Here is a 23,588-nt window from a genome sequence, read left to right on the forward strand (position 1 = left end):
TGCGTGTTCGCGGGGATTTTTGCGTGTTCGCGGGGTTTTTTGCGTGTTCGCGGGGCTTTTTGCGTCTTCGCGAGCCGCTTGCATAGCGAAGTTACCTATGCAGTCGTTTATGGGAGAGGGAGAGAGAGATAGATAGATAGATAGATAGATAGATAGATAGATAGATAGATAGATAGATAGATAGAGAGAAAGAGAGGGAAAGAGAGAGGGAGAGAGAGAACAAGAGAAAGAAAGCAAGGCCGGATCTCTGAAGGGCCAGATTCCTGAGTTGCCCCTACAGAACATACAGCTTTTTATTTTTAGCAAAATGCATATGAAAATTGTGCTGTAAAGGTCTCTTTTAGTTTAACCCCTCCTGACAACTCAAAATAGGTGTATTTGCCATCCTCTCCCTTCTTCCTGTTTTTTAGATCTCTAAGTGCTTCCTGATGAGGTTTAATTCCTTGGACAGGTGCCTCGTTGCCTACTTGTAACTATTCTCTGACCCTGCTTCAAGGGTCAGAGCAGGGTCAGAGAATAGTTGCAAGTAGATAACGAGGCGCCAGGAAGCAATTAGCAGCAAAGTGTCCAAGTTGAAGTTAATTTGTTTGTAACCCTTTTGTAAAAGGTTACAAAGAAATTAGGTTCAACTTTTGCCCCTGCTGCTGTAACCCTTGCTTGACTGAAAATTCGTCCCCGCTGATTCGCGGATTTTACCGCAATTTCGCGAGATTCGCGGATCGCGAAATCGCGGAAAATCCGCAAATTCGCCCGCGAAACGGATTGCTTCGCTTCTTCGGAACTTCCTCGTGCTGAGGCAGTCCTGGGGCATGGTATCCCTTTGCTCGGTGCGGGTTTGGGCTCTCTCTCTCTCTCTCTTCCAACTGCTTTCAGCAGCACTTAGGCAAGGGTTTTAGAGACGCTCCTGAGCAGTCATTAGGCGGCGCTGCAGCCACCTGCGCTGTGGCTTCTTTGCTGATTAAGTGGTGTCTCTCAGTGGCCCCTAGGCGACACTGTAGCCATCTCCTCATAGAAAGTCTCACTTCCAGTGTGAACTGGAGGCTCTTGATTGAGGGCTGTTGCTGTGCTATGGAGTGCTGATAGGGCTATGGTAGGGCTGTTGAAGTGCGTGAGGCTGTCTCGGGAGTAGATTCCCTTCACTTACTTCCTTCTTGGTTGCCGTCTTTCAGCTGCTACGGACAGCGCTGGGGCAGAAGTTGAAGCCTGGGAATCGTGGTGCTGTGCAACATTTGCCCACTAGAGGGCGCGGCCGGTGCTGGTGCCGTGCATTGCAACAGCTCGACCTCCCGGAGTTTACTTGCGGGTTGGCCATGCTTCTCTCTGTCTGCAGCTGGGGCTTGGGGCTCTCCGGTGGCAGCATCCGATGCTGGGCCTACCTGCTTGCTGGCAAATGGAGTCCACTGCCGCGCACCTACCTCTGGACCATGGCGATCACTGGAGGAAGGTAGGGGGGGCACAGTGGGGGCAGCGCACGCTGGCTGGGCGGCTTGCTGGCAGCAACGGAGGTACCTCAAACACGGGTCCCACGGCAATGTATCACTCTGTGTCCTGGCTCACATCGATGCCGGTGTCACGCTGGGTGACAGGCAGCCTCGGTTCTCTATCTCCCTGGCTGGTTGTGCGCCAGGCTGGCGAGTGGCGGCCTCCTCGCTCCCGCTCACACGTGCGTTGGGCGCCACTCCGTGCCAGTGCGGTTGCTGGGGGGCCTCGCAGGCTGTGGAGACATGGGGGGCACTCGCCACCCTCCCTTCAATGCCAGCCGTTGTAAGGGTTGTGCCGTAGTGTGTTGTGAGGCAGCTGCAGGCTGCATACGTTACATGTTTAGGCCGCCAGGCCTCACCATGCCCTACGCCGGTTCTGTCTGTGGTTACGGGCAGTGACTGGGGTGTGCACACCGGCGTCGCTGCGGCGCCTCCCTTTTCCTTGGAGCTGCGGACGCAGGGAGCGCAGTCGGCGGAGCAGTGCTTTCTTGGGGTGGCAGGTCCGCTTTCGGGCGCTGTGCTGCAAGGATTGCAAGGCTCTTTACTTGCGGCGGCTGTGTCAAATTTTGGCGGCGGCCACACCGCAAGCACGGTGGGGAACTCACGCTTCTCTTGACATTGAGGCGGCCACAGCGGGGGTGCTCATCCACTTCTCCATTCGCCGGGCAATGTGAGTGGGAGAAAGGCAGTCTCCTGCCACCTTCCTTCAAGGCAGGGTAAACTTCGCGGGGCTCGACCTACACCACCGTCACGGCGGCGGCTTATTACCTCCTCCTGGGGGCGAGGAAACACCGAGCAGCGGACACGCGGGGTTGGCTACCTGCCTCGTCGCCAATGTGGTGTTGGGCCTCAGGCCCACATCACGGCAATGATGGACACGGACAGCAGGGTCGGTATAGTGGTAACTGGCCTTGAGCACGTGCACCCGGGCCCTTTTATTCACCGGGGCCACGTCACTCGTCGCACCCGTGATGGATGGGTGTGGGGTGCAGTGTGCCCAGCCCTCGAAGGAGTGGCTGGAATACCAACTTCCTGCGGGACACTAGAACGTGTCTCGCAGGATACTACCAACCTCTCAGGGTGGTGGGAGCAGGACCCAGGTTGCGAGGCAGATTCCGCAAAAATGCAACCCTATGATTGGAGCGCATTTTTTTAAATGGGTGACGCCCCAATAGGAGGCCAGGGAGCGCCAAAGGGGAGAAGGTAAAAGGGGGCAGAGGGCCCTTCGGAAACACAAAGAAGAAAAGCAACTGACCTCATCAGTGATACCCTCCCACCCACACTCGAACATGGCAGTTGCAGACGTGAAAATAATGGGGAAGGGCAGAGCGGAGGCAGCACGGAAAGGTACCCACGGAAAAGAGTAACTTAGATAGAAGAGCTGCTCAAACAGTGTCCTTGGGATGCCTCCCGGCAGTGACATAGGTGAGCAGGCAACAGTACACAAAGACAGCCAGAACAGAGGGGTTGGACAGACAGTGTCCTTAGGATGCCACACGGCAGGGGAATCGAGGAACAGGCGAATGGCCAGCAAGGGTCCAGGGCAAGCAGAACTGCACTTCCAGCCTGGGCCAGGCCTGACGGCCGCCCTCGAGATCAGCAAGAGAAGCCTAAAACCGTAAACACAGGGGTACATGCGGGACAGACCACTGTGCAAGATTAGTGCTGTAGGCTAGAAAGTAAACAAAACAAGTGGGACAATATCACTAAGTGATGTTAATTATGGGAAAGAAATGGGTCGCAAATGACTAACCATATTGTTGTGAATGTTTGATCTATGTTTTCTGTGTACTTAGGAAATAAAACTGCGGCCTTTTTACACCATAAGCTTCTGTCCTTCAAATATGTGAAGAGAGGGATGTGTAAAGAATAAGGCCATGAATAGAGGGTGAGAGCGAACTAGCAGGCCTGTGAGGGGTCTCAGTGACTCGGTGCAGGCTGAAGGGTACATGAACCGAGGCCTACTGCAGGCATCAAGGGAGGAGCAATTCCTTGCCCAGTCCTTCTGACGAGGCTTCCAGTGAGCAGTGTGAGAACTAGGGGTTTGCTGTCTTTTACGGCGATGCACTTTGCACTGCTCTTGTCCAGCAATGGTCCCTCATGGAACTGGATCTTTAGTTTTTCGTGTTACCTACATATATACACTAAATCCTGTCCCAGGGTAGAAGTGAAACCTGAGACACACAATTCCCTACACTTGAGCTGCATGGATCAAAGCAAGGCTCAAGCAAGGCTCATCCTAAATATCAACTCACCAGGGCAAATGTACCCATCATTGCCATCTAACCAGGAGGAGGGCAGTGCACACACTGCCACTAGGGTACCAGTAAACTGTGGCACCGCATGTTTGCAGCCAGAACACTCAGCAACAGAAGTGTCACCACCACTGCACTGAGACGCCAGGCTGTCACATGCATACAACACTACAATCACCCCGGCTGACACAAGCAGCGCTATAATTCAACAACCAGGGAGCTGATCCCCTTGGCCCAGTAAAGGGTGCTATGCATTATTATCACTACCAGCCCTCTACGAGGCCATTCAAAGAACTTCAGCGAGAATGGCAAATAACATGCTGGAATTGAGGTTTCCATGTAGATGCACGCATGATATTCCCCCACTCTCAAGACTTTCACTTGGTCATGTTGCCTGCTTTCAGAATGAAACTTCAAAATTCCTCCCTCAGTGCTTGATCCTGCTGCTGGCTGCTGCTAGTCCCGGAGGCTGTCAGCACACAGACAGTACTCTTACACAGCCACATGACTAATGCAAACAACACTGCTACTGAACAAGAGGATAGCCGCACACAACACTGCCACTGAACAAGATGGCAGTCGCACACAACACTGCAAAACACACAAGATGATGTATGGAATGTTGCACATTCGCAAAACATTCACCCCCAGCCACAGATCTGGGTTTAATCCATCGTTATTTTCCTCACCACGCCACCCCAGTTCAGACATGGCCATATGCAAATCAGTCTTGACCCTGTTCCTCATGGGAACAGTCCAGCCCGAACTGCCAAGCCATGTCTTCCCTGGACCGGAATCAAGCATCCTAGGACCGGTTTCTGGCTATCAGCCGTCATCGGCCAGGATAGCTTGACTCCAGTGGCGTAGTGAGCACGGGATCCACGTCTGGGCATACCCTTCCCACATAGGGCGAACAGCAAAACACACAAGATGATGGCTGGAATGTTGCACATTGGCAAAACATTCACCCCCCGTCACAGATCTGGATTTAATCCATCGTTATTTTGCTCACCACCCACCCCAGTTCACACATGGCCATATGCAATCAGTCTTGACCCTGTGCCTCATGGGAAAAGTCCAGCCCAAACTGCCAAGCCATGTCTTCCCTGGGCCAGAATCAAGCATCCTAGGACCGGTTTCTGGCTATCAGCCGTCATCAGCAGGGTAGGACACAGTTACTCCACATCTTTTTTTCCGCAGACTTTCAGTCCGCATACCATTACTCCGCAAGGTCATTGATCTCGCATACCATCGCTCCGCATTTTTTCACAACGCATGTGCATTTACCACGCAGGCCTTTACAACGAATTACGTTATAAAGGCATGTATGGCAAATGCACTTGCGTTGTGAAAAATAATAGACTTTAAGAGGATGGAACCAGGAGGAGTGTGGAACCACGACGACGAGAGAGGTAAGGGGGTTTGGGTTAATTCTTTAGGGGTGGGGGGTCGTGCTGGGGTAGTGATTGGGTAGTGTAGTGTAGTGTAGTGTAGTGTTAGTGTAGTGTAGAGTTGTGGTGGTTGTGTAGTGTCATGCTGGGGGTAGTGTTTTAGGGTTTAGGGTAGTAATTTAGTGTTTGTGTAGTGTAGGGTCATACTGGGGGTAGTGTTATAGGGTTTAGGGTAGTGTTGTAGTGTTTGTGTAGTGTAGGGTCATGCTGGGGGTAGTGTTTTAGGGTTTAGGGTAGTGTTCTAGTGTTTGTGTAGTGTAGGGTCATGCGGGTGGTAGTGTTTTAGGGTTTAGGGTAGTGTTGTAGTGTTTGTGTAGTGTAGTGTCATGCTGGGGGTAGTGTTTTAGGGTTTAGGGTAGTGTTGTAGTGTTTGTGTAGTGTAGGGTCATGCGGGGGTAGTGTTTTAGGGTTTAGGGTAGTGGTGTTTTTTTTTTGTAGTGTAGTGTCATGCTGGGGGTAGTGTTTTAGGGTTTAGGGTAGTGTTGTAGTGTTTGTGTAGTGTAGGGTCATGCGGGGGTAGTGTTTTACGATTTAGAGTAGTGTTGTAGTGTTTGTGTAGTGTAGTGTCATGCGGGGGTAGTGTTTTAGGGTTTAGGAAAGTGTTGTAGTGTTTGTGTAGTGTAGGGTCATGCTGGGAGTAGTGTTTTAGGGTTTAGGGTAGTGTTGTAGTGTTTGTGTAGAGTAGTGTCATGCTGGCGGTGGTGTTTTTGGGTTTAGGGTAGTGTTGTAGTGTTTGTGTAGTGTAGGGTCATGCAGGGGGTAGTGTTTTAGGGTTTAGGGTGGTGGTGTAGTGTTTGTGTAGTGTAGGGTCATGCTGGGGGGAGTGTTTTATGGTTTAGGGTAGTGTTGTAGTGTTTGTGTAGTGTAGGGTCATGCAGGGGGTAGTGTTTTAGAGTTTAGGGTAGTGTTGTAGTGTTTGTGTAGTGTAGGGTCATGCAGGGGGTAGTGTTTTAGGTTTTAGGGTCGTGTTTGTGTAGTGTAGGGTAGTGTATGTGTAGTGTATGTGTAGTGTAGGGTAGTGTTTTAGGGTTTAGGGTTGTGGTGGGTGTAGTGTAGGGTAGTCTTTGTAGTATAGGGTATTTTTTTAAGATTTATGGTTGTGTTTGTGTAGTGTAGGGTAGTGTATGTGTAATGTAGGGTAGTGTTTTAGGGTTTAGGGTAGTGTTGGTGTAGTGTAGGGTAGGGTAGTGTTTGTGTAGTGTAGGTAGTGTTTTAGGATTTAGGGTAGTGTTAGTGTAGCGTAAGGTAGTGTGGGGTAGTAGGTAGTGTTTTGGTGTTGGTGTAGTGTAGGGTAGTGTTTGTGTAGTGTAGGTTAGTGTTTTTTGCAGGGTACTCACTTACCTTGAAAACTTTTACAATGAGTATACCTTTAACATGCATGCCTTTGCGTTGTAGAGGCATGCGTGGTAAAGGCATATTGGTTGTAAAAGTTTGCTTTGTCTTAATTTGCGGAGTGATAGTATTTGCGGGTTCATTTTTGCGGAGTGATGGTATGCGGGGTATTTGTATGCGGAAAATCGTCACATATTCCATCAGCAGGGATAGCTTGACTACAGTGGCGTAGTGAGCACGGGACCCACGTTTGGGCATACCCTTCCCACATAGAGCGAATAGTAAAACACACAAGATGATATATGGAATTTCGCACATTGGCAAAACATTCACCACCAGTGACAGATCTGGGTTTAATCCATCGTTATTTTGCTCACCACGCCACCTCAGTTCAGACATAGCCAAATGCAAATCAGTCTTGACCCTGTGCCTCATAGGAACAGTCCAGCCCGAACTGCCAAGCCATGTCTTCCCTGGACCGGAATCAAGCACCCTAGGACCGGTTTCTGGCTATCAGCCGTCATCAGCCAGGATAGCTTGACTCCAGTGGCGTAGTCAGCAAGTGACTCACGTCTGGGCATACCCTTCCCACAAAGGGCGAAGAGCAAAACACACAAGATGATGGACGGAATGTTGCACATTAGCAAAACATTCACCCCCAGTCACAGATCTGGGTTTAATCCATCGCTATTTTGCTGAACACGCCACCCCAATTCAGACATGGCCATATGCATATCAGTCTTGTCCCTGTGCCTCATGGGAACAGCCCAGCCCGAACTGCCAAGCCATGTCTTCCCTGGACCGGAATCAAGCATCCTAGGACCGGTTTCTGGCTATCAGCCGTCACCAGCCAGGATAGCTTGACTCCAGTGGCGTAGTCAGCACATGACTCACGCCTGGGCATACCCTTCCCACATAGGGCGAAGAGCAAAACACACAAGATGATGGACGGAATGTTGCACATTAGCAAAACATTCACCCCCAGTCACAGATCTGGGTTTAATCCATCGCTATTTTGCTGAACACGCCACCCCAATTCAGACATGGCCATATGCATATCAGTCTTGTCCCTGTGCCTCATGGGAACAGTCCAGCCCGAACTGCCAAGCCATGTCTTCCCTGGACCAGAATCAAGCATCCTAGGACCGGTTTCTGGCTATCAGCCGTCATCAGCCAGGATAGCTTGACTCCAGCGGCGTAGTGAGCACGGGACCCACGTCTGGGCATACCCTTCCCACATAGGGCGAAGACCAAAACACACTAGATGATGGACGGAATGTTGCACATTTGCAAAACATTCACCCCCCAGTCACAGATCTGGGTTTAATCCATTGTCATTTTTTTCACCAAGCCAACCCAGTTCAGACATGGCCATATGCAAATCAGTCTTGACTGTGTGCCTCATGGGAACAGTCCACCCCGAACTGCCAAGCCATGTCTTTCCTGGACCGGAATCAAGAATACTAGGACCGGTTTCTGGCTATCCGCCATCATCAGCCAGGATAGCTTGGCCAACAAAATTGCCAATGAACAAGATGGCAGCAGCACACAACACTGCCACTGAACAAGAGTACAGTCACACTCAACACTGCCAATGAACAAGAGTACAGTCACACTCAACACTGACAATGAACAAGAGTACAGTCACACTCAACACTGCCACTGAACAAGAGGATAGGCCCAGATCTTTGTACTGGGGTGAATGTAAAACATTGTTCTGCATTCTGTCCATCAACTGTGTTTTTTGCAATTTTCACCCCTAGTGGGATGGGTATGCTCAGACGTGAGTCCCAGGCTCTCCACATCACTGGAGTCAAGCTATCCAGGCTGAAGAAGGCTGATAGCCAGAAACCGGTCCTTGGATGCTTGATTCCGGTCAAGGAAAGACATGGCTTGGTAGTTCAGGCTGGACTGTTACCATGAGGCACAGGGTCAAGGCTGATTTGCATATAGCCAGTGTCTGATCTAGGGTGGTGTGGAGTGCAAAAAAACGATGGATTTAGGCCCAGTTCTTTGTATTGGGGTGAATGTAAGACATTGTTCTGCATTCTGTCCATCAACTGTGATTTTGCACTGAACAAGATGGCAGCCGCCCACAACGCTGCCACTGAACAAGAGTATAGTCACACTCAACACTGCCACTGAAAAATAGGATAGCCGCACACAACTCTGCCACTGAGCAAGAGTACAGTCACACTCAACACTGCCACTGAACAATAGGATAGCCGCACTCAACACTGCCACTGAACAATAGGATAGCCGCACTCAACACTGCCACTGGACAATAGGATAGCCACACACAACGCTGCCACTGAACAAGAGTACAGTCACACTCAACACTGCCACTGAACAATAGGACAGCCGCACACAACGGTGCCACTGAACAAGAGTACAGTCAAACTCAACACTGCCACTGAACAATAGGCTAGCCGCATACAACGCTGCCACTGAACAAGAGTACAGTCACTCTTAACACTACCACTGAACAAGAGTATAGTCACACTCAACACTGCCACTGAACAAGACTACAGTCACACTCAACACTGCCACTGAACAATAGGATAGCTGCACACAACCCTGCCACTTAACAAGAGTACAGTCACACTCAACACTGCCACTGAACAAGAGTATAGTCACATTCATCACTGCCACTGAACAATAGGATATCCGCACACAACTCGGCCACTGAACAAGATGGCAGCCGCACACAACGCTGCCACTGAACAAGAGTACAGTCACACTCAACACTGCCACTGAACTAGAGTATAGTCACACTCAACACTGCCACTGAACAATAGGATAGCCGCACACAACGCTGCCACTGAACAAGATGGCAGCCTCACACAATGTTGCAACTGAACAGAGTATACGCACTTAACACTGCCACTGAACAATAGGATAGCCGCACACAACGCTGCCACTGAACAAGATGGCAGCCACACACAACACTTCCACTGAACAAGAGTATAGTCACACTTAACACTGCCACTGAACAATAGGATAGCCGCACACAACGCTGCCACTGAACAAGATGGTAGCCGCATACAATGCTGCCACTGAACAAGAGTACAGTCACACTCAACACTGCCACTGAACACGAGTATAGTCACACTCAACACTGCCACTGAACAACAGATTAGCTACACACAATGCTGCCACTGAACAAGATGGCAGCCACACACAACGCTGCCACTGAACAAGAGTATAGTCACACTCAACACTGCCACTGAACAATAGGATAGCCGCACACAACGCTGCCACTGAACAAGAGTACAGTCACACTCAACACTGCAACTGAATAATAGGATAGCCGCACACAACGCTGCTACTGAACAAGATGGCAACCGCAAACAATGCTGCCACTGAACAAGAGTATAGTTACACTCTACACTGCCACTGAACAATAGGAAAGCCGCACACAACGCTGCCACTGAACAAGAGTACAGTCACACTCAACACTGCCACTGAACAAGAGTATAGTCACACTCAACACTGCCACTGAGCAATAGGATAGCCGCACACAACACTGCCACTGAACAAGAGGAGAGCTGCGCACAACACTGCTACTGAACAAGATGGCAGCTGCATGCAACACTGCCACTGAACAAAAGGATAGTCACACACAACACTGCCACTGAACAAGATAGCATCCACACTCAACACTGCCACTGAACAAGATGGCAGCAGCACACAACACTGCCACTGAACAAGATGACAGCCGCACACAACACTGCCACTGAACAAGAGGACACCTGCACACAACATTGCCACTGAAGAAGAGGATGGCCACGCACAACATTGCCACTGAACAATATGGCAGCCACACACAACACTTCCACTGAACAAGAGGACACCCACACACAGCATTGCCACCTGGCAGTGGGACGAGAATTGGACTTCATGATAGTGAGCAGTAAGGCAGCGTCATATACAGCGCTATCACCGAGACACTCCTCTGCCAGCACAGAGCAATTACCCACACCACAAAACCATTGCCACAGCGCAGGAAGCAAATAGCATTGCCATTTAATAATGCGACCCACATCTAACCAAGAGTCAACAGTTTACAGAACCAACAATAAACCATAAGGCAAGTCATAGCATCATCTGAGACCAGCGTGCCATTTGCGCACCGCAGGTTTTTTGAACCACAAAACCAAATATATAGTGATTTTGTGACCAACGAGAATGTCTTAAGAAAGCACCTTGAGCAGCTTGCTACATATAAGCACAAGTATGTTATATGCCAGAATATAGAGTCATAACTATCGTGCTACGAAAATTTTGTAGTCAGAATATTGACTAAATGCTGCAATACAATACAAAATAATGTGAAAGTAAGTATAAAGTGGGTAAGTAACGTTCTGCTATACCGTACACAACATGTATATACCTTGAGGATATATATATATATCTTCAAATGGAAGAGATGTGGAGTTAAGTCTCAATATGTTGGTAGTTGATATTCTGTTATATTTTTGTAGCACATTTGTATTTTTGTGGTCCATATTCTGACATACAATGGATCGCACATACTCATTAAACACTGTAAGTGTGGCTGAAGCCCATTTAAAAAAAACAAAAAAACATTTGTCATGAATCAGTTCTTAGATGATCAGAAGCATTCCAATGGTTGTATAAAAAAGGTGTGGGGCTTATGGGAAGTCGGTGTCCCGAGTAACAAATCCAGCTCAGGGCAGACAGAATGGGCCTTGCTAGCCATTCTTCCTATCAGGAGGCATTTGTCAGTGTAACATGTTGAGGACTGTTCATGGATGAGCCCGCAGGGATGTGTGTTGGATGTTTGCTGGATTGGATGCGCTGAACTGATGCTGACGAGCCACACCATTCAGACCCCCAGATAAATATGTTTCTATTTTTCAGTACCTGCGAGGGGGGCCGTTGGCAGTGTGGGTCCGAGGTATGCAGGCCGCCATCCCAATGCCAAGACTCTGACTTCCTCTGCCTTGGCACAGGCAGTTGCATCCCCGGCGCGTGGGTCTGCGACAACGAAGACGACTGCGGCGACGGCTCGGACGAGGTCTGCCTCTTCACCTGTGCCCCACACGAGTACCGCTGCTCCAGCGGGCAGTGCGTGCCCAGGGGCTACCGCTGCGACGGGGCAGCTGACTGCCTGGACCGCTCCGACGAGTGGAACTGCCCTGCGCCTTCCTGCACGGCCAGGGAGTTTCGGTGTGCTAATGGGCGCTGCATCCCACAAGCTCACGTGTGCGATGGCGACCTCGACTGCGGCTTTGCTGATGACTCGGACGAGGCAGGCAAGTGTTATAGACTGATTCTGAAATAACTGTGCAGAGGTAAATGGAAGGGGAGTGGATGGAAGCCTTGGGGGTGGGATGTTGAAGGATAGGCGCTAAGTCGCTGTACATTTCTGGTTGATCACTTGCTAAGATACCTGTAGGTCACAGCCACAAGTCAAATTTGTCACTATATAGGACCACCACCAGTCTTCAGGCCAGATAACGCTTTTGAGCCAGTCCAGAAGTACATGAGCTAAAGATGCGAAGCTAGACACATGTAGCTAAGCCTACAATAACCACCTGAACCTGAGCATCAAGAAACCCATAAGTGAGACTTAGACAAACAAACAGACTCAAAGTCCAAAGAAGTGCTGAAACAGTCCTACAAGTATCAGCAAACATGAGATTTGAAAATAATACATGAAGTTACGTCACCCCTGAATGATCTCCTCATGCCAGATATAAAGAAGTAACCATGTCAGTCTCAGTGGTATCAATGAATATGTGCTCTAAAAGAAAAGATGTCTGTGCACTATATACCTTATTCCAGGTATAAAATACCTGCTGCACAAGCCGCAGAGCAACCACATGACCAAGAGGCAGCCAGCCTCAGAATGGCCATTTTATACTAGGTTTAAACATGAGATAACCCACCCTAGTTTTATGGTCAACATAAACCAGACCTAATTTGATATTTGTGCCAGCCCCAGATTTACCACCTGATGGTAGGTATAAAGCCAGAGATGAGACAGCCTAAGAAGGACCGGTTGATACCAGCTATGAAGGTGATGGATCAAGCCCTGATCTGTTGACTGGGTAGGAGTGCTCTGCTTAATTCAGATACTCTGTCCATCACCACCCCCTTTTCTGAATCATTTTGTCCACCATAAGCGTGGAAGGGTATGCTCAGATGTGAGTCCCTTGCTCACTGCACCATCAGGATTCAAGCAAGCCGGGCCGAAGACGGCTGTAATGCCAGAAACCGGTCCCCGGAAGCTTGTTTCCTTTCCAGTAAAAGAATTGGCTTGGTAGTTTGGTCTGCCCTGTTCCCATGATGCACTGGGCCAGGGACAGACTAATTTGCATGTAGCCAGGTTCTGAGCTGGGATGGTGCAGTGAGCTAAAAAACGGTGATGGATCAAGCCCTGATCTGTTGACTGGGTAGGAGTGCTCTGCCTAATTCAGATACTCTGTCCATCACCACCCCCTTTTCTGAATCATTTTGTCCACCAAAAGCTTGGAAGGGTATGCTCAGATATGATTCCCTTGCTCACTGCACCATCAGGATTCAAGCAAGCCGGGCCGAAGACGGCTGTAATGCCAGAAACCGGTCGCCGGAAGCTTGTTTCCTTTCCAGTAAAAGAATTGGCTTGGTAGTTTGGTCTGCCCTGTTCCCATGATGCACTGGGCCAGGGACAGACTAATTTGCATGTAGCCAGGTTCTGAGCTGGGATGGTGCAGTGAGCTCAAAAACGGTGATGGATCAAGCCCTGATCTGTTGACTGGGCAGGAGTGCTCTGCTTAATTCAGATACTCTGTCCATCACCACCCCCTTTTCTGAATCATTTTGTCCACCATAAGCGTGGAAGGGTATGCTCAGATGTGAGTCCCTTGCTCACTGCACCATCAGGATTCAAGCAAGCCGGGCCGAAGACGGCTGTAATGCCAGAAACCGGTCCCCGGAAGTTTGTTTCCTTTCCAGTAAAAGAATTGGCTTGGTAGTTTGGTCTTCCCTGTTCCCATGATGCACTGGGCCAGGGACAGACTAATTTGCATGTAACCAGGTTCTGAGCTGGGATGGTGCAGTGAGCTAAAAAACGGTGATGGATCAAGCCCTGATCTGACTGGGTAGGAGTGCTCTGCTTAATTCAGATACTCTGTCCATCACCACCCCCTTTTCAGAATCATGAAGGTATTTGTAGGCAGGCCCTAGAATACACACTCCATTGGGAAGGTGAGCACTTCCAGAGAAATTGACCTGACCTCTGTTGGTGAGTCAGTTATCACATTTATCAACCGAGGGCCATAGGAAGTTATCTTATGGTAGGGCGGGGAGCAAGAGGTGACTGGGTTTCATAATAACCACAAAGGACACGCAATGCACTTTAAAACGAATACAAAATGAAATGGCTTTATTTATTTTATAGTTTTATAAAACAAGAAGGTGACCTCACTGCATGAAGGGGCGTATTAGGAGTCAGAGAGAGCGGTATTTTGGTGGGCAGTGTTGCCCGCTCGATGCTGAGATAATGGAGCTTGGTCTCATTCCCGGTGTCTCCCCTTGAGTTTCCGTGCACAGCAAGCAAAAGAAATAAGTGCACTGAAATATGGCCAGAATCTGGAATAAACATATAGGAATGTGCATGATACCTCCCGATCCCACATGTTATACCCCATCACACCTGTAAAATCACAGTTTCACAGCGTGGGGGCAGGTATTCAAGCCAGAAACTGTCATTGTGGCCTGCTAATCCTGTTTCTCCCATACACTGCAGCTTGGTAATGGAGGCCTAAACATTCAAGAAGAGGTCTCAGAAAAAGTAATGCAACAGCAATAATCATACTACACAGCAGAATAAACAGGCAAAAGCAACCAGAAGCATATGATGTGGTTTGACCAGCCAGGTCTAGCCCTGAAGGAATAGTTGGGCCTGTCCCAAGGATGCCACTTGAGGGACACTACAGAAAACAGGCCAGCCAGTTCCCATGCACCCCACCCCCTTCAAACCAGTGAAAGTGATAGTCTATGTGGAACCACATTCCTTCCAATCACATAGTGAATATTCTCTATTATGGTGCAAGGGTGGCTGCCTGACTGTAACCCTTAGAACAAGATGATCCTGCTCCAGTGCAAGAAGACCAGGCTGCTTATGCCTACTCTGTTGTAACCAGAATGGCAGCTGATTTACAAAAATACTGTTAAGGTTCATAAGGTCAAAACGTGACAGAACTAATGAGATTAATAGAACTATAACCTTACTCCAACCTCAGATACACCACATCAGTAGTCATTTTTATTGTCTGGTGAATTAACCTCTTCCATGCTCATGACGAGCTGAGCTCGTCATGAGCCACGGTGCTCCGGTGCTCATGACGAGCTCAGCTCGTCATGGCTCGTGGAATGCTCAGGTGCGGGGAGAATTCCCCCGCTGTGCTGAACGTTCCACGGAGCCAATGCACCTGTGACGAGCTGAGCTCGTCATGAGCACAGGAGCACTGTAGCTCATGATGAGCATGCGGGCGCTGTGCGCGCCCCCTCCCCCCAGCACAGCGGGGGAATAACCCCCGCAGTGAAGGGGTTAAAACCTTTACAAACTTCTAAAAAGTGATAAAAGCATACAGATACACCACATACCCTATCTCCCTATGTCCTCCTCAACCACAATTTCAGCCTCTTCTGTCACTCGACCATTTGTAGTCACATTTCTAGTATTTTGTGTATGGGCTCCTCTGTGCACAAAATATTACACACAAAAGATGGGTTGACCTCCCTGCATCTGCATAAAAAGATCATTACCGGATTTGAACGACTGCATTCTGGTTGTACACATGCAGTTGTGATATGTACATCCTGGACCGCGCGCCTTCTTGATGTGCCACACTACATTGTGTGCATCATCTTACATACCAATTCTGTTGCTGACACTAGATTCACCTAATCACTACATAGCAAGGTAGATACACTTAAGCACAATAGAGGAATACAAAAGTTAATAGGTTGAGGTAGATGATGTGAAAGTAATAATAATATTCTTACCATGATGATGTAGTGGTAAACAAGGTACTGGATGCAATTTAACTGTGGATCTATAACATTTTGACCTCCAAAGAGTGTCATACAGCAGTGGTGTTCAAAAAGCTGCCAATGGTGCTGCCTGTGCACACTTTGATGCGATGATTTTATGTGCTCCATTATTTCACTCTGAGTGGTGACAGAGGCCACCAGAAATATAAGCTTTGTGTTTCCTCTTTGGCAGCTTGTGGCTCAGCCTGCACCGCTGCACAGTTCCGCTGCTCCGTCGGGAAGTGTGTGCCATACCTCCACTACTGTGACGGCCATGACGACTGTGGTGATTTCAGCGATGAGCGGGAATGTATGTGCGGCGTAGGCCAATTCCAGTGTCCGGACGGCCAGTGCCTCAGGAAGGAGCAAGTGTGTGATGGGCGGCGAGACTGTGCTCTAGGGACCGATGAGTTAGTCTGTCCAGGTAATAGGCAAAATGTTGATTCTTGATCCTTGTTTTTCTTAAGTAAATTTTGCAAAACACAAAAAATGTATTGCGTCATAAGTAGATAAACTTTTGTTAAGGTAATTCTTTTTCCTATATGTATACTTTTCTAGGGGATTAATCCCAAAGTCATATACAACTCACGATTTCACTCTGGCATCTTGCTTCTTTTCTTTCTCAGTCTTTTAAATACACCTCTTTGCTCAGTGCACAATTTACAAGCGTCAAGAATGTTTCACAGGTCAGACACATTATTGTTATCTTCAAAATGACAAAAATCCAATGTAGGGAAGACTTTTTAAAGATTTAGCACTATATAGCACTTAGAAACCCGTAGCGCCACATTGTGATATATGGTCGTGCTTGAAAAAGTCAAAATTTCAGGCTGACTGCGATGGAGCCATGTTCAAATACCCCTTGTGGTAGGCCTCAGTCAAGATTTTACCTTTGGACATAGACACTTTTCTGGAGCTTTTTCTGATGGGGTACATCGATGCTCTTCATCAGGCCAGGTTTGGTGAGGGTCCACCAGCTTGCTGTCCAGGGAGCTCCCAGTCAAACACTGAAAGTCAGACCTCAGGACCTTTCCAGTGGAAAGACCCAGCAGGGCAGGCCAGCTCATAGTTGAAGCTCGCTGGCTTGGCTCTCAAAGATGAGTTGGTCTCATCATGGAGCTTTTTTTCAAAGTTGCTCCAAACTTCTCCAAACCTTTGGAACTTCTTTCTGAAGTTCCACTTGGGGGCCCAAAGTGTCCAAAACTCAATCCAAGGGTTTAAAATCTCCAAGATGGTCCTTGAAAGTTTGTATTTCAGTTCCCTCAATCTACTTGGGCAAAACTCCTAAAAGTCCACTGGTCGCACTCTAGGCTGGGGATTCTTGGTGGTGATGGTCAGGTGAGCTCTGTTAATCTGAAGCTTGCAGGGAGTTCATCTGTATTCCTCTTGAAGCAAGGTACATCCAAAGGTCTGTAGTTTGAGATAATGCAGCAGGCGCAGTCAGTCAGAATACAAGGCCTGATGGTGTAAAACAAGTTTCCAGCTTGGTAATCCTTCTTCTCACAGTTCCAAGCAGTAGATCTGAGAGGATCAGCACTTCTCACATATATATTTAGTGTTCTTTGGGGTCGAGCAAGCAGGAGAGCGCTCCTGTCCAATGAGGTGCAGGGCAACACCCCAGAGCATGAGCACTTCCTCCAAAGTGTGATGCAACCTTCTCCCAAAAAGCACTATTATTGCAAAATTAATTATGGCTGAACTTGCAGCGGAGGAGCAAGAACTAGTTAAACCAACCTCCTGTATGGCTCATTTCCATAGCTCCCCTCTCCCTACATCTACAAATTTCTTCCTTAAGCTTGCTATCTGGCTGGGTCAGAAGAGCTGCTGGGTAATTGGCCCTGGAATTCCGTGCCTGTCCTCTCCACCTTTGAAGGTCCATGGTTTATGTCCACTCCCCCTGCACTGGCATTCATGTGCAGCAGAGCTCCTTCCAAGAGATATCCTCTGCCTGGGTGACCCACTATTCTCTTCATCAAAGCAGCCTTGCTAATCCTCTTAATACTGACCAATCAGGGCAGACCATAGTAAGGCTGAACTTTGGCTTTTAGACATAAAAGTCTTATAACGTCTTTTCTGTCTATTTTAGAAAACACTTAAGAATAGCATATTGTTGGATTTATCAATACCATTCTTCTATGTCCATGAAAGGATATTTTGCATAAATTCCTAACAAAAGGTATGCATTAATTTGCTATTCCCATGCTAACCTAAGTGGCTGAGGATCTACAATGGGTGAGAATGAAATGTGCAATTTCTCCAACATTAGCACCTATAAAACATCTTTAATAAGGATCCTGCTTATAGGTACAGGACCCCCAACCCCTGGGGCACCTAGGGGTGTCTTTAGGGGTCCTGAAAATGCAAAATAGTGTAGATCCTCACTACACAGTACTCCTAGAAAACAAGTTGATTTTGGGAAGCACTTTTCTACAATGGGGGAAGTGAAATGTGCAATGTATCTATCCCTGGGCATATAAAACCTCTTTTATAAGGGCCCTGCATATATGTACATGACCCCCCCACCCCTGGAGCACCTAGTGGAGACCCTGGTGGTACCTAATATGCCAGAATATTGTAGTCCATCACTTTAGAAGTGTCCCTACCACCAAAGCAGAGGTTGGGCACACTTTACATTTAAAAGCAGTGTTACAACACAAGGCTGCTTTTGAAATGACCTCAGGCTCTCAGCAGTGCACACATGGACGTGCAGAAAGGGCTGCTGGCCTCTAAACTGCAATGCCCTATTATATACTAAGGATGCATAGGTAATTTTAATCCTCCTGCCCTATTTGGACTGGGGACATATAGGGTAGGTCATGCCAATCATAAGTGTACTCTGAGATGTAGTGTACCCTCATGTATGCATGTATTTTCACTGTGCTTTCAACATAGCACTGAGCCTGGTTAGGCAGAGCGCTGGGACAATCAGAGTCAGTTACCACCAGTACCAGTCAGAATAAAATGGGGGTGCCCTGGGCACAGGATGACTTTGAAACAGGCCCATAGTTCATGTGAACTCTTAATACTGAATTAGGTGGATATATTAATTTTCGTCTGAATTGGCAGTGACCCAGCAAAATGCCCCAAATTATAGACTAGCATGTGGAATTTGGTGGAGTATTTCAATTTCATAAAACTTTATTCGGTTTTACATCAAGTAAACCATAAAAGTCATAATAAAAATATACGCAATCCTTGGATACATACATTGATAAATACATTAAAAATATAAAATTCATGTTTTCCGAAACGTGAGTAAAATGCTACAGGTACAAAGTTAAATGTCAAAATCTCACCGGGTTTATCGGTGGAGCAACAATAATTGCAGCATGACTTCCCAATACCATAGAGGGGCTAGAGGGATAAGTAATAAACACCCCCTATTCTGACACCCTGGAATTACTGATGTCCCAAGTATCGGCAATACATGGTGCAGAATCAGCACATGACAACTTCTGCAGTTTACATGATGACAGCCCTATTTGTAGTTCGTACTAATAGTAGCATACTTTACAAAACATGGCATAGAGAGCACGTTATACAGTCTCCCAGGAAAAGCATTCTTTACAAAACTCCCCAAAAAGTTTCTTACTTCATTTCATCATCTGAAATGATCAACACCCCTTCTGAATAGTCAAACTTAGCCATACTTCGTTAAAACACTGTGCTTTTGAAATTACTATATTTACTAAATGTGTTGTTTTGCAAGAAATCAGCAGTCTAATGCGAATCTCGAATAATATTTCTATTTTCAAGTATGTATATAGAGAATTGAAAGCACATTGGGAATGTTACATATGCTAATAGAGAACAAAATATTAGCGGATTTAAAATTAGAAGTGAATTTTAACAAAATATTTTGCCAAATAATTTCAACAATGAATTTCTACAACAAATTTCAATAAAAATGAAATTGTAACTTGATTTAATGTCATACTGAAACATGTATAGTGCTGTGTTGCACGTGTACAGAGTTGCCTATATGTGTTTGGCACTAGACTTATGTCTGGGTTGATTGCTCTCTTGTGTAGGTTTGCATCTGTGTCCCCCTGGGCAGGTGCCCTGCACCGATGGGGTTTGCATCGGCAGGGAGCAGGTGTGTGATGGAGTGGCAGACTGTGCGGATGGTCTGGATGAGCAATGCCTGACGCCACCACCCCATGGAGTAACCAGTGGCCCGCCTTCCTCCAGGATACTACCAGCCAGCAACACAACCTCTGGTAAAACCTCAGCTACCCAAATCTTTTTTGTTCATTGTTCTTTTAAATAGTGCCTGATGGTGTGAATGGGCTCCTAGCATTAATACAATGAAATAAACCAACCTTTGTGCCCTAGCTGCACTTTGGGCTTCTCAAGGGTTAGAAAAGTGCTATGCAAATGACAATACAATAAATACAGTATCGCTCCCTTACTCTGTTATATGCAGAGGGAATCTTGCCTTCTCTGTCTTGTTAAAGTGTGATGAGGTACCCCTGCTTTGTATCTGGAGATGTGGTAGCAAGTGATTACTGGGCCTTTCATCCCTGTTAATCTATACAGAGGCACCCTTAAGTAGCCTACCAAGGCCCCGATTACAAGCTGCCCAGTACTGAAGAGGTGCACTTTAGAGGTCTCCGAAATTCATGTAATTTGCTTTCGCAAAATTCCATGAAATTTTGCCAAAATTCTGTCAAATTGTCTGTGATTATGTGAAATGCAAATCCATATTTTCATTCTATATTTTAGCGTGATATACAACCTTGTGTCAATATTTGGCGCGAGGATGCATTTACATAAATGCACAGTGAAGAACAACTACTCACGTGCTTCCTGTTTTCCTGTGTGCTTGCAGTAAATATTTCCTGTGAATTGTGTTTGTAGTAACTTTTTTGCTGCGAATGGAATGCAAATATGCCAAGTAGCATAATTTTCGTGTAACAATCTAATGTGAAATTCCCAAAATTACACGAATTACACCAGTGTAATTTCAATTTTGCCAAGACTTTGTGCAAACTAGGCACTAGTAATTTACAGTACCATGTGGTAATAGCGCACCAGTACTGTACAATTACAATTAAAACGCCGTGGAATGGGGAATTACTGTGGAGACCCTAACTTTCCAGCCAATATTTTGTTTGTAGTGCTCCCCCAGCACCTTGTCTGAGGCTTGGGCCAGGGATATGGAAGACGTCTGGGCTGCAATGTAGCCTTTACCTGCTGAATTTTCCAGTTGGTAAAATGGGGATCCTTGTTCCCAAACCCAGTAATATCGGATGCAGGACCACTAGGCCACTTATAATTCTGCAGAACGGAATTCCGCCCTGGAATCCCGCTCCGCACAGTTCCCAGGGGGGACATTTATTTTATGGACACCTTGCAAGTGGGCCGATTAGGCAGAGAGTGTGACACCATGAGGCATGAGAAGTAATGAAAAAAAAAACAAAGACTCCTCCGCTACTTGTAAACGGCTTTTGGATCGCCTGAATGGCTGAAGTGCACGAGATCTATTGGGAACGACATGACCAATCTTTTCAAAGTTTAAAATAACAGTTTTGGTACTTGTAGCAAAAATATAACATAAAGGATAATGCCAGCCTTCGGGTGCCTCAGGCTGAAAAGGGAGGGAGGGGGTCTCCTATTTCCTGCAGCCAAGGGAGTGGGCTCTGTGCTCCCTGTGACGATAGCGGCAATCAGGCTGTTCGAAGTGCACATAGCGCTTAGCCTCCTCAGTGTTTTTGTTTCTCCTTACGGTTATTGTCTTTGTGTGATTTAAAGACACTTGATGATTTAATGCTATTCTAATACTTGCCTAAAACGTAACTCCCTTGCTTGCTCTTCCTGCTCCTGACCCCGTTCCGCTGCGGCTGTGTGCCTATCGAGCGGAGGGTCTCCTCGTGAGCAACACGCCCCACACCACTTCCTGCCTGCCACACTCTCCATGCAGATTAGCGTGCTAGTTATTCCCTTCCCTAGGTGTATTTAAGGTGGGGACATGGCGGAAGCGCAGCGTACGAGCGCAGCGGGCGCGCCGCCTTCGCGCTGAAGTTGCGCCTAAGTTAAGCCCGTCTGCGTCTGTCCGCGGCCGGTTGCGGCCAGCGGCCAGCCACTATGCCCAACTGATTACCTACTCTTCCCGGATCTCCTCGCACTCCAAAACTCTGGGCCCTTACATTCCCGTGCTGCTGGCGCTGCTCAGGACTGTGGTATTTTGACCTCCCAGTGTCTCCCGTTAGGTATACATGCATTGAGTACCTTGACACATTGCAGCGAACCCTCTACATTTTTACCCCGCGTAGGGTCCCCTGGACTACATCCCCTGGTGGTACTCTACCTTAACACCCACTCGCTGGTAAAACACCAGCTTGAGATATTTCAGCTGCTGGACGATAATAAAGTGGACATCCTTCTTCTCTCTGAGACCTGGCTAACAGAAGACTGTCCCGGATATCCTTGCTGCTGTCCCTACTGGCTACTATATTTTACAATCTAATAGGGCCGCCGGGAGAGCAGAAGGGGGGGTTGCAGCTATCATTCGTTCCCAGCATAAGTTTACTACTCTTGAAACTTCCACTCTCTCTAAAACTGACAGTCTCATTCTTAAATTTACCTCTCCTAGGTTTTCTTATATTTGCGTTCTTGTCTACAGACCTCTGATTATATGCCTCTTTTTCCCCAACAGTTTGGTGACTTAGTCTCCCAGTTAATTATCAATCATGCCAAAATTCTCATCATTGGTGATTTTTTATTATTGGCCATCAGATCCTCGGGAAAGTAACCTCTCTGAGGAATTTACTGATCTCCTACTTGGCCTGAATTGCAGTCAGCATATAACAGTAGATACCCACAGCAAAGGCCATATCCTAGACCAAGTCTGGACGACCAATCTCGACATTTCTCCTCCTTCAGTTTATCCTTGCTCTTGATCTGATCATCTTTTTATCTCCTTTTCCCTTAATTTCACTCCGCCTATTCACCCTACTCCTATTACCAATTGCACCGCTCGTAACTGGAAACGAGCCAACCTTGCAGAATTTCATTCCATTCTAGCTACCACTGCCCCTAGAGGCCAGACCTCGGTGGCTGGCCAGGCCTGTCATCTTGAGCAGTGGCTGGTGTCTGCCAGCAATAAAGTGGCCCCGCTAAAAACCATCAAAACTAAACGTCCTCATGACGCTCAGCGGTGGTTCACAGACCAACTGAAATTTGATAAACTGGCCCAAAACCGTGTATGTAGACCTGCTGAAACGGTATAAAAAATCTATTCTATTGGCCCAAACCACTTACTTCTCCCAGAAAATAATGGACTCAGCCTCTAAGGCTAAGGACATTTTTTCGATCGTCGAAAGTAGTCGTATGTCTGACTTGTGACTGGCTCTGCTGACGAAGTGCCGTTGTTTCAGGGGTCACAGGTCTTGACTGGGACTGGCTCTGCCAAGGTAACATCACCTCTTCAGTCACAGAGCAAGTTTGTACCACTGAAACACGTGTATGGTTGTCGCAGAGATAGTCACAAGTCACTGTTGTGCCTCCATACCAACGCTCAGCATGGTTCAGTTGAGCTATACACTCATCAGGCTTGTGCCTCCACTTGCCTAGTGGTGTTGCGTTAGTGATTCACGAGGTTGGCCTGGACCTTTGAAAGCTCAGTTGGGTTGCAGGGGAATAAGCAAGAATTGGGGCATGTGAATTGGAAGGCTGTGCCACTGTGATGTACCTATGCTTCTGAAATGGCAGTAGTGCTTGGGTAGAGAAAATCTCAATCGATGACTGTGTCTCCGATGGACTGGGTATGTTGAGTAGGAATCAAGGGAAGATCACGCTTTTGGTTGGTAATTGTCACCAATAATGTTTGGCAAGTACATTATGTGGAGCATATTTTTTATTTTAATTCTCAGAAATCCATTTATTAACGTTCTCTTATACTTCTGAATGTTTTTTTCCTGTCTGAGGTGTTGCAGTTTGAAGGGTATTTTGTGATCAAGTAAAATTTGGTCTACAAAGGGACGCTACTTTCCAAATAAAAATAATGATATATCAAGTCCAAA

At 47.4% G+C, this 23,588-nt stretch overlaps 1 protein-coding gene across 1 annotated transcript in view; it reads left to right on the top strand.

Moving 5' to 3' along the window:
• Positions 1-23,588, top strand: part of LOC147685082 (SCO-spondin-like) — a 1,395,910-nt gene that overhangs the window by 111,581 nt on the left and 1,260,741 nt on the right. The window contains exons 15-17 of the mRNA XM_086939757.1: positions 11,404-11,798; positions 15,758-15,988; positions 19,596-19,784. Of these exons, the coding sequence (XP_086795883.1) occupies positions 11,404-11,798; positions 15,758-15,988; positions 19,596-19,784 (815 nt within the window). The remainder of the gene's footprint in view (positions 1-11,403; positions 11,799-15,757; positions 15,989-19,595; positions 19,785-23,588) is intronic.

Source organism: Lissotriton vulgaris, chromosome 10, assembly GCF_964263255.1.
Source record: "Lissotriton vulgaris chromosome 10, aLisVul1.2, whole genome shotgun sequence".
In the NCBI taxonomy this organism is placed as follows: Eukaryota; Metazoa; Chordata; class Amphibia; order Caudata; family Salamandridae; genus Lissotriton; species Lissotriton vulgaris.